Source organism: Panthera uncia, chromosome B1 (assembly GCF_023721935.1).
Source record: "Panthera uncia isolate 11264 chromosome B1, Puncia_PCG_1.0, whole genome shotgun sequence".
NCBI classification, from domain to species: Eukaryota; Metazoa; Chordata; class Mammalia; order Carnivora; family Felidae; genus Panthera; species Panthera uncia.
This window is the reverse complement of record NC_064811.1, coordinates 13,103,237-13,120,220: the sequence shown is the minus strand read 5'-3', so window position 1 is coordinate 13,120,220 and position 16,984 is coordinate 13,103,237. Positions and strand designations below refer to the sequence as shown.

At 43.1% G+C, this 16,984-nt stretch overlaps 1 protein-coding gene across 1 annotated transcript in view; it reads right to left on the bottom strand.

Annotated features, from left to right (window-relative positions):
• Window positions 1–2,362: 2,362 nt before the first annotated feature.
• Window positions 2,363–16,984, bottom strand: part of LAP3 (leucine aminopeptidase 3) — a 29,960-nt gene continuing 15,338 nt past the window's right edge. Inside the window, exons 9-13 of the mRNA XM_049630367.1 lie at window positions 15,502–15,590; window positions 14,307–14,409; window positions 7,140–7,219; window positions 3,619–3,728; window positions 2,363–2,920 (exon numbers count right to left, since the gene is read on the bottom strand). Of these exons, the coding sequence (XP_049486324.1) occupies window positions 2,731–2,920; window positions 3,619–3,728; window positions 7,140–7,219; window positions 14,307–14,409; window positions 15,502–15,590 (572 nt within the window). The 3' untranslated portion in view covers window positions 2,363–2,730. The remainder of the gene's footprint in view (window positions 2,921–3,618; window positions 3,729–7,139; window positions 7,220–14,306; window positions 14,410–15,501; window positions 15,591–16,984) is intronic.

Below are 16,984 nucleotides of genomic sequence, written 5' to 3'. Positions count from 1 at the left end.
AAGAATATGCATAGTGATGGATTTGAGATGGGTGGCTGGAGAGGTCCTCTCAGAGATTCTGCACTAGAGTGACGGAAGTAAAAATTTACGTAGAAAAATCTTTCTAGACGGGGGCAGGGGTGCCTGATGAAAGAAACTGCCTGGCATATTTAAGGAACCACAGAAAGGCCAGTAGGGCTGGAGCGAGGGAGGCAGGGCACAAGTAACCAGAAAAAGCAGAGGCTCCCCTTTGCGAATCAGGTCTCAGATCAAAAGTCATCTTATCAGTGTCCATCAAAATTAGCCCCACACGCCCAGCCACTTCACCCTGCTTAATTTTCTTTACAACATTTAAGCATCACCTGAAATGACCTTGTTCATTGTCCTTCATTAACAAAAGCCACCAGACACATGTGCACCAACAGGAATGCAAGCTCCATGAGCTCAGGGCCTGCCTGTCTTGTGTACCTGTACTCTCAACACCCAAAACTGCCGGGCATGTTTGTTGACTGAACAAAAATATAACACCATCATGGAACTAGTGGACTCCAGCAGTTCCCAAACTCTTTTTGGCTCTTAAGACCCCTTTATGCCTCTACAATATTGCTGAGTACGACAAACATTTTTGTTTGTATGGGTTGTCAGTATTCAATTAAAACTTAGAATAGGTAAAATATCTATTAAAACTGAGAATTTAAAATATTTATTTAAAAATAAACCAGTTAATGTTACCATCAATGTTTTAATATATATAACTTTTATAAAACAAAAAAAAACCCATCGGAACAATGGGAATCACTTCACTTTTTTGCAAAAGTAAAAGACTTTAACGCTTCCCATCCTCATGTGGTCTCCAACCCCAACAGCCACCTGGGACCGTGAGAGAGACTTGAGGCTGGGGGGGTGATTCGCATTTCCCAGTCTGGATATCCAACCACCATGGATGGGGCCGCTTCAGTTCGGGGGTTCTCTACTTCAGCTACCACGTAACACTATCACATTCTAAACCACTACTGTTTTGGCGTGCAGCGCAGCCATGCCTAGACCTCTCTGATAGACATGGGTAATACCACCTGCCTCAGAGCATGGTTCTGAGACGAGCGAAGGGTTTGTGAAATACCTGGCAGCCAGATGCATGTGCAATGACAGCTAAATTTCATCTCAGCCAGACTAGATAAGCACATGAATCCAGGGCTAAGTCATGCTTTTTGGATCCCACGCTCTAATAAACATGAGAGTTGTCGTTCCTCTCTTTATAAAATGCCTTCGATAGAAAGCTTTCTGTCAAATCCCTGCTTCACCTTCTGAGTCACCTTAGAAGAAACCGAAATGCTTCTAGTTTCCCTTCACAAGGTGGTGGTTCCACCTTTTTCCATCTTTCCTGACAAAGTACCTTCTGGACATGGATAGTCAGGGGCACCTGTGTTTACTCACTATTCCTGCATGATTTTAATGCTAACAACACAAATGTGCATTCCCATACCCATTCCCTCTCTATAAACCACTTAAGACACATAACATCCTCTTACATGTCACATTTCTTAAATATTAAAAACAACTCCAATAAACATGTTTTCTGTCAAATGTTCAGTCTTAAGAAAAAAGGTATAGATAGATCCAATTCATGGGTAACTTGTTCACCTAGATACAAAAGTAAAAAAGAGGAGAGGTTTGTTCTATCCTAAATCAGCACAAGTAGAATTTTGTTGATTGGTTGTAGTCCCAGGTGATAAGCAATACTCTACCCATGAACATTCCTTTTATTGGTGGTGGGTTTTTTTTTTAATGTTTATTTTTGAGAGAGAGAGACACACAGTGTGAGTGGAGGAGGGGCAGAGAGAGAGGGAGACACAGAACCTGAAGCGGGCTCCAGGCGCTGCGCTGTCAGAACAGAGCCCAATGCGGGGCATGAACCCACGAACCATGAGATCATGACCTGAGCTGAAGTCAAACGTTCAACCGACTGAGCTACCCAGGTGCCCCTCTTGGTCTGGTTTCTTCACTTAAATATATTCCACATCTATTCAAGCCACCGTATTGACAGAAAGCACTACAGTGTAACAAACAATTAACAATGCCAGCTCTGGAGAGAGGCCCCCTAGTGTTTAATCTCTGCTTTCCCACTTACTAGCTTGGTGACATTGTTGGCACGTTATTAACCCTCCCTCTGGTGCCTCATTTTCCTCATCTGTAATCTGGGGATAATAGTACCTACCTCACCAACTGATAAGCTCATCACTGAGTGCTCTAAAGTGATCATTAACATTGGAGAAAATACTGTATCACCATGCCCCAACTTACTTAGTTCACATAACACAGCCAGAAGAGACAAGTTGTAATTGTCACTGAGTTGACAGTAATACAGAATACCAGAGCCACACCAGCGAGCATAAAAAGTTGGATTTATTTTTTCTGACAAGTACATAGGAACCTTTAGTTTGTTCCTAGCATCACAAATCTAAAATACATTTTGCTCCTCACTTAAAAACATCTACTCTGAAAATCAGGTAGTTTTTCAACATGTAATCATTTATAGAATATCTTAAAAGTCATTGCCAAGCAAGATTATTAGCTTTACCTTTATAAATCTCTACATAAAACAGAAAAAAATCAAGATAATCAAATTTTCTTTTGTTCTACATTTTTAAATACCATCCCTTGTTTCTTTTAAGATTTTCATCCATTCATTCAAAAATATTTTGAGGCTCAACTGCTCATTTAAGAGAACTGAAAAATTTTAGAGGATCTGAACTAAGCACTATCTTGACTGAAATGAAGCAAGAACTCTATCAGGGTCCTTGTGGGTCTCCCGGTCATGCCCTTCCGCAGATACGGAACCTCATCTTTGTTGGTCATCACACCTGCTATATCTAAATGTGCCCACTTAGGATGAGTCACAAATTCTTTCAGGAATGCTGCAGCCGTACATGCTCCTGCAGACCTGAAGAGAAAGACAAAAACCATTGTTTAATGCCATGTAAATGTGCACTGACCATTTCATTAAGATCCTCCATTCGTGCTAAGTAGCTCCTATGAGCAGACAGCAAAAGTCAAGCTTATGAGATCTACTAAGAACTTAACCCAGAAACCACTTTCAGAATATTTATTCTCAGACACAGCTTTAAGGTAAAGAATAAATTCCAGATTCCTCTTCCCCATGGTAATGAATTCACTTATTTTTCATCATTTTCCCTTACCATTTATTTAAAATAACTTTTAGGGGTGCCTGGGTTGCTCAGTTGGTTAAGCATCCAACTCTTGGTTTCAGCTCAGGTCATGATCTCATGGTTTTGTGGGTTTGAGCCCTGCTTCAGGCTCTGTGCTGGCATTGCAGAGCCTGTTTGGGATTCTCTCTCTGTGTGTCTCTCTCTCTCCCCTCTCCCCTTGCTCACGCTGTCTCTCTCCAAATAAATAAATAAACTTAAAAAAATAAAATAACTTTTAGATTTGAAAACATACAAAATTTTGAGAACCAGTTGGAAAACACCTTGAAAATTAAAGATATTAGGAATTAGTGCTTATGAACACTGCATCAAAAGAAAATTGGCTACATTTTTCTGTGAAAGGGCACAAAATTAAAGTGATCATTTTGGTAACCAATGATTATAAAGGCGTACTTTTATAGCTCATTTTACATACCTGTATTTTCCAATGTTATTAACATCAGCAAGTTGGCAGTCTACAACTTGTCTTGTATAATGCTCAAAGAGAGGCATCCTCCAGACACGGTCCCCTGTTTCAATGCTGGCCTAGAGAAGAAATAGGTACAATAGAAGACTGCATGAAGTAGGTTCTGGTTAAATTCATGGCACTGATGTATTCAGTGCAGGAAAGAAAGAACTGTTCTCTCTGACCTATTACTCTAAAACAGGAAACTATACAACCAGGTCCAGAATCATTTCAGTTAATTCAATGATTTACTTAAGAATTATAAAAGAAACCAGGAATGTTGTAAAATGTCCCACAAATTTGTAGGATATCTGCTAAAACCATCAAATATGGATTTCAATTTACAATAATCTGGTATCCAGCAGTACATCCAGGCTTTGTGGGACTGATTAGGGGGAAACAGTCTTCGTGATGCTCATCACCTCAGTGTGCTGGGGAAAGACATGTCTGAAACTGCACCACTGAAGACCAGAGCCTAAGACAAGGTGAGCTTATTGAGCTTATTCATTCACATAATCAAAACCACACTCGTTCACATTCACCATTTACTGAATCGCTACAGAGCACCGCCAGGTGTTGGGGATATAAAGAAATTTAGTGTCTGAGCCATCAGAGGGCTCAAAGGCTAGTAGGAGAAACAGATACACAGACAGTTTTAATACACTGTGGTCAGAAGTAAGACCCAAAAGTGGAAAGTCAGGAAGCGGCAACAGAAGCTGTTATTTTGAGACATGAGTAAATAGATGAATCAGCCCTAGGGTTGAAAGTGTCTGCCTCTGGGAAAACAGACTGTAGACTGTTGTAGATTGCTGACTGGGATTTAAATGTTTATACACATATAACTTTGATTTTTTTTAAAAAGAAGCTTATTCTGCACAGCAAAGGAAACAACCAACAAAACTAAAAGGCAACCAACGGAATGGGAAAAGATATTTGCAAATGACATATCGGACAAAGGGCTAGTATCCAAAATCTATAAAGAGCTCATCAAACTCCACACCCGAAAAACAAATAACCCAGTGAAGAAATGGGCAGAAAACATGAATAGACACTTCTCTAAAGAAGACATCCGGATGGCCAACAGGCACATGAAAAGATGTTCAACGTCGCTCCTTATCAGGGAAATACAAATCAAAACCACACTCAGATATCACCTCACGCCAGTCAGAGTGGCCAAAATGAAGAAATCAGGAGACTATAGATGCTGGAGAGGATGTGGAGAAACAGGAACCCTCTTGCACTGTTGGTGGGAATGCAAATTGGTGCAGCCGCTCTGGAAAGCAGTGTGGAGGTTCCTCAGAAAATTAAAAATAGACCTACCCTATGACCCAGCAATAGCACTGCTAGGAATTTATCCAAGGGATACAGGAATACTGATGCATAGGGGCACTTGTACCCCAATGTTTATAGCAGCACTCTCAACAATAGCCCAATTATGGAAAGAGCCTAAATGTCCATCAACTGATGAATGGATAAAGAAATTGTGGTTTATATACACAATGGAATACTACGTGGCAATGAGAAAAAATGAAATATGGCCTTTTGTAGCAACATGGATGGAACTGGAGAGTGTGATGCTAAGTGAAATAAGCCATACAGAGAAAGACAGATACCATATGGTTTCACTCTTATGTGGATCCTGAGAAACGTAACAGAAACCCATGGGGAGGGGAAGAAAAAAAAAAAAAAAAAAAGTTAGAGTGGGAGAGAGCCAAAGCATAAGAGACTGTTAAAAACTGAGAACAGAGGCGCCTGGGTGGCGCAGTCGGTTAAGCGTCCGACTTCAGCCAGGTCACGATCTCGCGGTCCGTGAGTTCGAGCCCCGCGTCAGGCTCTGGGCTGATGGCTCGGAGCCTGGAGCCTGTTTCCGATTCTGTGTCTCCCTCTCTCTGCCCCTCCCCCGTTCATGCTCTGTCTCTCTCTGTCCCAAAAATAAATAAAAAACGTTGAAAAAAATTTAAAAAAAAAAAAAACTGAGAACAAACTGAGGGTTGATGGGGGGTGGGAGGGAGGGCAGGGTGGGTGATGGGTATTGAGGAGGGCACCTTTTGGGATGAGCACTGGGTGTTGTATGGAAACCAATTTGACAGTAAATTTCATATATTAAAAAATAAAAAAATAAAAAAATGGAAAAAAAAATAAAAAAAAATAAAAAGAAGCTTAAATTTTAAAAAGTCAAGGGGCGCCTGGATGACTCAGTTGGTTAAGGATCCGACTTTGGCTCAGGTCATGATCTCACGGTTCATGAGTTTGGGCCCCGCATCAGGCTCTGTGCTGACAGCTCAGGGCCTGGAGCCTGCTTTGGATTCTGTGTCTCCCTCTCTCTGCCCCTCCCCTGCTCGTGCTGTGTGTGTCTCTCTCTCAAAAATAAATAAACGTTAAAAAAATAATTAAAAACAAATCAAAACAGCAGCATTGTGGGTGCTTGATAAAGAGGGACATGGGGTGCATGGCAGGCTAGAGGAGAGTCCCCCCCACCTGCCCAGCCTGGCAGGAGACAACTGAGCTGAATGTCCCAAGTGCTGGGCGGGGAGGGCAAATTCTTAAATATCAAGAATGTATTCAGAGACATTTTGTATTTGTCCCCCAGTGGCACGCAGGAAGCTCCCATTCATTACTTGTTGAAAGAGGAGGGGTCAGATGGAGCTGTCTCATTACCCAGCAGATACACCGGGTCTGGAGCTCAGGAGAGAGACGGGAGCAAGCAGCAGAGAGGTGCCCGCTGAAGCCGCTGGGCTTCCCCGTGAAGACTGGGAAGAGCATGTAGCCTAGGGCTGAACGCCCATCAAAGGGGCAAAGGAAAAAACTGGCAAAGGAGGCTGAAATAGAAGTCAGTGAAGAAGGGAACCTGAAGAAATTGTCACAGAAGCTAAGAGTAGGGTGTCACCAAAAGGCCGGGGTGGAGTGCTGCCCCCAGCCAGGCTAGTGAGGCTGAGTGGTGCTGACTGGGGAAAGCCACCGGCAGTGGGGGAGCTTCTTGGTGGGTAGGGGGGGGGGGGGGGGGGGGGGGGGGGGGGGGGGGGGTGACAGAGACTGCTGTCTGGAAGAGGCAGGCTGGCTACGAAGGGGTGTGGAGGAGGCACAGAGCACAGTGGTCAGTAGACATACTTCACGCCGCCCACAAATAGCCAGGACAAGCCCTGTCGACTCACAACACGCATTCACTGAAGACTATCCCTTCCTTTATAAAGCTGTCCTCAAAACCTTTCCTACCTCAGGGATTCTACACAGTGGCCGTGGTATTTGAGTCACTTTCACATCAGTCTGAGGCCACAAAAGGAGAAGAGAAATGTGGTATCATAATTATAATTTTGGAATGTTTATAGAGAACCCAAAGCACATTGAATAGAGTGTATTGTATTTTCAATTCAAAGGCAAACCTGCGACAAAAAAATCACTAGGTCACATAGGGGTTGAAGAAAGAATAACTTAGGTTTAATCATAATAATTTAATCATCTCTGTAATTTCAGTCTCTACATATTATTCCTACCTCAAATAGTCTGTTCCACAGCCAGGACGAATTGGTAAAGACCCCAGTGGCACCGGACCCCAGAGCTATGTCCATGGCACCTGCAAGACATAAGCCCTCAGGTCAATGTTCAGCGTCTTCAGGCACGATGTGTTTCTCTGCTGCTCAAACCAAAAGTTCAGTCTTTAATATGATTTTAATGTATGCTTCATTTTCAAAAATAGGTAACCTTAGAAAATCCTTACTGTATACACTTAAGATCTTCCTAGTTCCTCAACTGGAAGTCAGCTTCAGTGATTAGAGAAAACGTAAAAAAGGAAACAATACCAAATATCACCAATAATCTCATCCTCAGCATAACCATTATATATTTTAAATATTTCCTTCCAGGGGCGCCTGGGTGGCTTGGTTGGTTAAGCGTTCGACTTCGGCTCAGGTCATGGTCTCACGGTCCGTGAGTTCGAGCCCTGCGTCGGGCTCTGTGCTGACAGCTCAGCTCAGAGGCTGGAGCCTGTTTCAGATTCTGTGTCTCCCTCTCTCTCTGCTCCTCCCCTGTTCATGCTCTGCCTCTCTCTGTCTCAAAAATAAATAAACGTTAAAAAAAAATTTTTTTTAAATAAATATTTCCTTCCAGATTTTTTCTAAACTTAAAAAAAAAAAAACCCAAAACATAAGACCATACTGTTCATGTCCAAATATGTGTTTTTCCTCTTATGCTTTAAGCATTTATTCCTCTTGGGGTGCCTGGGTGGCTCAGTTGGTTAAGCATCTGACTCTTGATTTTCGCTCAGGTCATGATCTCATGGTTCCTGAGTTCAAGCCCTGCATCAGGCTCTGTGCTGATAGTGTAGAGCCTGCTTGGGACTGTCTCTGTCTCTCTATCTCTGTCTCCCTCTCTCTGTTCCTCCCTGGCTTGTACTCTCAAACAAACTTAAAAAAAATTTAAACATTTATTCCTCTTTTATAAACAAACATTAGAAAGTAGTTTTAATGACTTTAAAAGTCCACTGGGTACAGGTATCATAATTTACCTTTTATGGAGCACTTAAGCATCTCTAATTCCTCAGTATTTCTAACCACATCTGCTGTAAGACTCTGCCTTTTAAAAAAAAGTGTTCTTATTTTACCATACTTAATTTGTTTCATCTTCATTTCCTTCTCCAACAAATTTGCATCACCTTGGAAGACTTTTCTGTTTACATTAATATATATATATATATTTTTTTTTTTTAAGGTTTATTCATTTTTGAGAGAGACAGAGCGTGAGCAGGGGAGGAGCAGAGAGAGAGGGAGACACAGAATCCGAAGGAGGACTCCAGGCTCTGAGCTATCAGCACAGAGCCCGACGCAGGGCTCAAACCCATTGAACCGTGAGATCATGACCTGAGCCAAAGTCAGACACTTAACTGACTGAGCCACCCAGGCGCCCCTTACATTTATATATATATAAATGTATACACATATATACATATATATATATATATATGTGTGTGTGTGTGTGTATATATATATATATATATATATATATATATATATGGGTTTTTTTGTTTTTTGTGTTTTTTTGAGAGAGAGAAAGAAGAGGGCCAGAGAGAGAGGGAGACACTCTGAGCTGTCAGCACAGAGCCCAATGCGGGGCTGGGACTCACAGATGGTGAGATCATAACCTGAGCTGAAGTCGGACGCCCAACTGACTGAACCACCCAGGCGCCCTACATTAATATATTTTTTAAATCAAGTTAAAAATCCATATTTCCAGGTCTTTGTGGGTACATGTTCCTGAACGCCAACCACAAGTAGATGCTACAGCTTAGCGGCGCCTTCTCTGGTTCCAGTATTGGCGCCAGGCAATTTTGTTTGTTGCCTGCCTGGTCCTGCTGCAAGCTCTGGAGCAGGGATCACATTAATTCCTAAGTATTCACGTAGGGCCTAGCACTCTGCCTGGGACACAGGAGCTCAGTATTCATGCAAAGGGAAAAGCCAACCCTAGTACCATTCGGTACTAGGATACTCCTGGAACGTCAGAGGAGACACCACAGAAGATGAGGGAAATTCTATAATTTTCACAAGGTGGCACCTGCTACCTATAACACAAGGCATGTCCAGGGTGCTCCTTAATCCTTAACTGTAGCTTTGCGTGGTGGCTTTTCATGGAGCGGTTGTTAGCATCTCCCCCACGAAAAACTGAAACTTGAAGACAGAATTATATACACTGTTTTGTCAACTTTTTGACAATAAACAAAACTTCCCACATTCTTCCATTTCTTTGCAGTTGGGATTAGTGGCCGTATGACACCCCAATGAGTGATTCCCTACACTTCCATGTTTGTGGTATTTGCACACTTCTCTGACTTAAATAAAGCTTAGCAATTCCTACCAAATAACAGCAGCATTCTTCACAGAGCTAGACAAAACAATCCTAAAATTTGTATGGAACCAGAAAAAAACCCAAATAGCCAAAGCAATCCTGAAAAAGAAAACTGAAGCTGGAGGCATCACAATCCTGGACTTTAAGAAGTATTACAAAGCTGTAATCATCAAGACAGTATGGTACTGGCACAAAAACACACACTCAGATCAACGGAACAGAATAGAGAACCCAGAAATGGACCCACAAACATATGGCCAACTAATCTTTGACAAAGCAGGAAAGAATATCCAATGGAATACAGACAGTTTCTTCAGCAAATAGTGCTGGGAAAACTGGACAGCAACATGCAGAGAAATGAACCTGGACCACTTTCTTACACCATACACAAAAATAAACTCACAATGGATGAAAGACATAAACATAGGACAGGAAGCCATCAAAATCCAAAGGAGAAAGCAGGCAAAAACCTCTTTGATCTCCGCCGCAGCAACTTCTTACTCAACATGTCTCTGGAGGCAGGGGAAGCAAAAGCAAAAAGGAACTACTGGGACCTCATCAAAATAAAAAGCTTCTGCACAGCAAAGGAAACAATCAGCAAAACTAAAAGGCAACCGACAGAATGGGAGAAGATATTTGCAAATGACATATCAGATAAAGGCTTGGTATCCAAAATCTATAAGGAACTTTTTGAATTCAACACCCAAAAAACAAATAATCCAGTGAAGAAATGGGCAAAAGACATGAATAGACACTTCTGCAAAGAAGACATTCAGTTGGCCAACCGACACATGAAAAATGCTCAACTTCACTCATCATCAGAGAAACACAAATCAAAACCACAATGAGATACCACCTTACTCCAGTCAGAATGGCTAACATTAACAACTCAGGCAACAACAGGTGATGGCGAGGATGCGGAGAAAGAGGATCTCTTTTCCCTTGTTGGTGGGAATGCAAACTGGTGCAACCACTCTGGAAAACATTATGGAGGTTCTTCAAAAAATTAAAAATAGAACTACCCTACAACCCAGCAATTGCACTACTAGGTATTTATCTGAGGGATACAGGTGTGCTGTTTCAAAGGGGCACATGCACCCCCATGTTTATAGCAGCGCTATCAACAATAGCCAAAGTATGGAAAGAGCCCAAATGTCCATCGGTGGATGAACGGATAAAGAAGATGTGGTATATATGTACAATGGAGTATTATTCGGCAATCAAAAGGAATGAAATCTTGCCATTTGCAACTACGTGGATGGAACTGGAGAGTATTATGCTAAGTGAAATTAGAGAAAGACAAATGTCATATGACTTCACTCATATGAGAAATTTAAGATATAAAACAGATGAACATAAGGGAAGGGAAACAAAAATAATATAAAAACAGGGAAGGGGACAAAACATAAGAGACATAAATATGGAGAACAGAGGGTTACTGGAGGGGTTGTGGGAGGGGAGATGGGTAAATGGGTAAGGGGCATTAAGGAATCTACTCCTAAAATCATTGTTGCACTATATGCTAACTAACTTAGATGTAAATTTAGAAATAAAAAATAATAAAAAAGAAATAAAGCTTAGAGGAATCATTTCATTTTGTTAATCTTGATCAACCCATCACCACACCCATGCCATGAATAAGCTGACTCTTCAGGAAAGAGAGCAGTACTTTGGTATCCGATTACTCTGTGCCATGAGTGCATGGATTGTACCTTTTGCCCAAAACATCACAAGTAAACTACATTAATAATTGGTTAATAATAAGGAATTTTGAACAGTTGACAATTTAAAACAAAAACTGGTGACCCATATGCAAAAACCCATAATTCTGCACGACATTTGGTAACTCAGGTCTGTTTGGGTCATTTGTTCCTTTAGGTTTTGTTACTCTCTACCTCCCAATTCTCTCTCAAACCTATCTGCTGCTCTCTTCCACCACTGTTACCACTGTTAATCCACCACCTGGACTACAGTAATAATGGTCTTTAAAACAAAAAACAAAAAACTCATAGAAATGTCCAAATATACACAAAGAGAATAGTACCATACATGCACAGACACCCATTAACCAGCATCAACAGTAACCAACTCATGGGCAAGCTTGCTTCATCTATACCCCCCACCCGCCCACCCCCCTCCTGCTCAACAGATTATTTTGAGGCCACTTGCAGATACTACAACATTCATCCTAACACACGCACTCACACATCCACAAGAGTCAGCAAGTACACACTGCTCACCGCCTAGCTGGCCTGCCAGTCACCTCGTGCCCTTCTCCAGTGCATTCTGCACACGGCCAGCATGAGCCCTGATGGCGCCAGTTTCATGGAGCAAACTTGATCTCATTGTCCCAGAGTTTCCTGCTGCACTTGGCTCAGGACAATACCCAGTAACATGCCAAGGTGGAGCCGGGGTCTGGCACCTCCTAGAATGTCGGCCTTGTGTGCCTGCCCCAGCTGCACTGTGCTCTCCTCAGTCCCATTCACCGTTGCCCCCATAAGCCCTTAAGTGAAGGGTGCCCTCTGCTGGGATGCTCTTCCTTCCCTCCTCCACCCAGTGGTGCCTCTGCTTTCAGATCCCAGCTCAAGCAGCAGTTCTCAAACAAGACGCCCAGCCCTCAAATAAGAATGTGATATCTTCTACTAAAGGAATAGGAAGTGACACACATAGATATTTAATATGATCCAACTGAGATCAAGGCTCTGAAGCTGACTTCATTACCTACTTTAGAAAATGATTTTCTTTTTTTTTTAATTTTTAAAAAAATTTTTTAATGTTCATTTATTTTTGAGAGAGACAGACAGAGTGCAAGCGGGGGAGGGGCAGAGAGAGAGGGAGACACGGAATCTGAAGCAGGCTCCAGGCTCCCAGCTGTCAGCACAGAGCCCTACACAGGGCCTGAACTCAAACCATGAGATCATGACCTGAGCCGAAGTCGTATGCTTAACCGACTGAGCCACCCAGGCGCCCCGAAAATGATCTATTTTCTACATAATTACAGAACTGGTACCATCACCAATTTCAGAATTACCAATAGCAGAGGCATACTTTCTGTTTTCTTTTCCAAGGCCCATTTGGAGCCGTTTATTGAGGTACTAACTGATCAAGTTACCAGAACTGTCATAGTCTCACAGAAACATCAAAGCTCCAAGGATGTCACCCCTCTTACTCCATCCCAAATCAGAAAGTTGCACTAGAAAAATGAAATGAAATGAAATGAAAACAGGTAGCATGACTGAATGGTCATCCCCTAAACACGCCATCATTCCTACGGTCTGATACGGGCCTGCCTTTTCAAGGACAGTAACATTGGTTCAGTGTCTGGCAGGACAGTAACATCAACCTAGATCATCTCACCTCATCTGCACAGAAACCCCTCCTGTTAATGGGGTGCTATTATACCCTCATTATACAGATGAGACAACTGAGGCCTTGTTCAAAGTCACATGCTGTTAAGATGCAGGACAAGTTTCAAAATTAGGTCCTTTATCTCTGAAGACTATGTACCTCCTCCCACCATGAACCTGGGGTTGGAAAGTGTTTCTTACCGCCCCCTTTGATCACAGCTACTGGAACTCAGAAGGGGCCAGTCACTGTGTGGGGAGCTTCCGCTGGGCCAACATCTGGGCAGTGTAAAGGCTCACCCATCAGCTTGCTCTTAGTTACCTGAGACCAATTTTCTCACCCTCAGACTAGACAAAAAAAAAAAAAGGGGGGGGGGAGACTGTGCTTCCTCATTTACAGGAAAGGTGCACTATACCACCCACCTCACTGCCACCCCCCAAACACCAGCCTCAGCACCTCCACCCTTCAGCTCACGTGTTTGCTAAATCAAACAGAAAGACAAAAGACCACAAAAATACTACAATGCTAGCTTAAAAAAAGGCCTCCCAGCAAATAAATCTATGCAGTATTGTTACAGTCACATAAAAGGGAAAACATGAACTGATTTCTGCTAAAGTAAAGGCTCACATGATCAGAAGAATAAAAACCAAAAGAGAAAAAATGGTCTGAATTTTAACCTTCACAGAGGCAGAAACAACAAATCTCGGCAAGAGAACTGCTGGATGAAAGACTCCTAACATTCGCTTTGTGCAGCAAGGCAGTGTCTGCTGTCACCCCTTTGGGAATGAATTTGTTAGTCTACCCAACAGTGGTGGCCCAGCCTTCCTTCATCCAATGCCCGCCCCGTGTGGGCACTGTATTAGGCTTTCTAAAAACTCCCTATCTCCCAATCTGCCAGGCAAATGCACTTTGTCCCAGGTACTGATGCTCCAGGGGGTCAGGTGACTTGCCCAAGGCTGAACGACCATTAAGCGGGAGACGCCCAAAGCCAGCCTTGGAGCTTATGCTTCGCACCACACCGCCTGTTAAATGAGGACCTCCCTACCCACCCTCCGAGGTTTTTGTTTCTTTGTAACGTCAAGTACAGGAAGTTCAGAAAACTCAGCTGGCATCGGTATGTTATGATTAACGCAAACAGCTACCGATTTGGGGATTTATCACTAACCTTTTCGGGTCTGTATCAAATAGCAATAACACCACAAACATCTCGTGTCATTTTTAGATGTCACTCTGGGTGGGCTGATATAACCCACTTGTTATTTCTTTTTTTTAAGAGATATAGCCTGAGATGTTTTAAAACCACGAATCCAACGTCCAAACCAGTTTAAGCTGCAGAACAATTCCTCTGGTGAAAGATGTCTGAATGCAAGTGGAGCGAGCCCACGTTCAGCAAAATCACGCCCTGAGTTAACGTGTGCGCCCTATGCCAACAGATACAGCTTTCCTCAAACAAAGGTAGGAAAAGCAGGCTGTTTGACCTGTTAGGGTGGCAGCATTGATGATGACCTTTGGGTTAAAGGTGTGCGCATAACAAAGTGCATCAGCCAGTATGAGCCTCCCCTCTGCATCCGTGTTATCGATCTGCAAAGAGAAGGGTCAAAAAAAAAGGGTAAGATAACACAAACAATGAGTATCAAAACTGGATACAACACTGTTCAACTTAAATGTAAGAAAAGCCAGTGTGACATCTGTTACTCGGTATCAAAACATACTTCAATTAGAATAGGAACGGATTTAGGGGCACCTGGGTGGCTCAATCGGTTAAGTGGCCGACTTCGGCTCAGGTCACGATCTCACAGCTCGTGAGTTTGAGCCCCGCATCGGACTCTGTGCTGACGGCTCAGGGCCTGGAGCCTACTTCGGATTGTGTCTCCCTCTCTTTCTGCCCCTCCCCTGCTGGCACTCTGTCTCTCTCTCTCTCTCTCTCTCTCAAAAATAAACATTAAAAAAAAAAAAAAGAATAGGAACGGATTTAATCTGAAGAGCAAACATGCTTTAATAAGCCCTGTACCAGAGCTGATGACCAAACGCTCATTCATGGCTTTGAAAGCAAGAATAAATAGAAAATGTCTGGTCCATTTTACCAACAAGTTTCTCACAGGATAAAGGAAGATTTCAAGATTTCTGAAAACAAAGAGGCTAAAGAGTTTAAGAAAGTTACAGTGAAAGGGCAGCCTGGATCTCCAGACAGAACTCTTTGCAACTTAAGCAACTTTATATATATTATATTGCCTACTTTTACACAGAGGCCCAGGCATTACGGGCAGTGCGTGCATGCATGCAGGTGCCCCAGCAGAGAACCTGCTGCCACATCACCAGGAGTGCAGAGTCCATGATTCATGTCGGTGTGCCCCGCCTGAACACCAAAACAGAAAAAGCTAATCATGGCACAGGTAAAGACAGCTCTCGCTTTCCTGCTTTGCTGTGCTCTACAGGGCCTGCTGCAGACTTGTAACTTGTGTGTATAGCACATAGGAGGAACAGTAAGACAGGGAAAATGTTCTTAAAATTCCCCATAAAATACTTCTAACTGCATGGAAGGCCACTTAAATAAAGACACCGCCCTCCTCTAAATGGAGCTCACGCTCTGCTTCCCTTCAAGTGTGTTTATGTGGCCACTGGGGATTCCTTTAGGAACACCCGAATGGGGAGGGCTGTTTTCCACTCACACACCTGTATGGTCTTCCCGTTCCTGGCTTTAACGACATCCCCAGGCTTGTTGGCCTTACCGCTGGGCATGTTTTCACAGAGAGGGGCCAAACCTATTGGAAAAGCATATATGAATGAACATGGAATGTGCCGGGTCCAAACTCACCCCCCCCTGAGGACCGAGGCCACTGGTGGGCCATCAGAAGTATGCCAGAGACATCACCTTAAACAAGTGATCAACTTTAGCATCACCAGTGACCCAAATGACATCATGTGCACCAGCAACAGGAAGTGCACACTCATGTAGCGTTCTTATCAAGGAGTCTAATCTGATTCTATCCTGAAGACACAACCAAATAAATCCAAATTGTGGACCATCACAAGACAAGCCTGGACCCTTCAAAACTGCCAATGTCATGAAAGAATAAAATAAAAGGGGAGGAAAAGATTCCAAAATAGAAAAAAATTGGAGACATGGCAACCACATGCAATGTGTGATCCTTAACCGGCTCTCAGATTTCAAAAATAAAAACTTGTGTGTGCCTGTGTGCACAAAATAAACATTTTTGTGGACAACTGGGAAGTCTGAATTAGGGGACTGTGTATCAAATTCCTGGAAATAATGGTATTGTTGTTGCACAGGGTGTCCTTGTTCTTAGGAGACAGACACACGCTGAAGCATTCAGGGGTGACCTGGCATATGTCTGCAACTTACTTTCAAAAGTTCAGCAAAATAGGACGAGGATATTGGCAGGACGGGGGAGGCACCTGTGAAACAGACCTGACTTCCAAGTTCACCTTCCCTTGGTATAAACCACGGATGGGACACCGGGCAGTCAGTTAACCTAAGTCCTCCCCCGCCATCCCCACACTCCTGCGACACAGCGAGCTCCCAGCAGCGTCTGTCATCCTGAATGACACAAAGGGTGGCTGTGGACGGAACACTTCTTGTGTCCCAGGCATTTTCTGTATTTCATGCCTTGTAATCGGCCACAAGCCCGATGAGGCCACCCCTGAATGAGCTGGAGGTGTTCTTCCACCCAGACTGCTGAGCAGTTTTCACTGGAGTTAAGTCACAAGCCCCACATTGGGTGCCCCTGACTGCTAACCACCGTCTGCAGAAGTACAAAAACTCAATTCTAGTTGCGGCCCACATTTAACTCCACCAGTTCAGACAAGAAGACACTTAGCTACCAGCTTCTGCTCGAGGAAAAGCTATTTAAAAACCATTTCTTGGGGCAGCTGTTGGTTAAGCTCAGTCATTTAAGCAGCTGACTATGGATACTGGCTCAGGTCATGATGTCATGGTCGTGAGACTGAGCCCCTCCTTGAGCTCCATGGTGAGCACGAAGCCTGCTTGGGATTCTCTCTCCCTCTCTGCCCCTCCCTCGCTTGCTCTCTAAATTAGTTTATTAATTAAATCTTAAAAAAACAAACAAACACATTTCCTGATTCTTTTCAGGTTAGAGGAAACTATGTTTGCTGCCCATTCTGCCATTTGACTGGA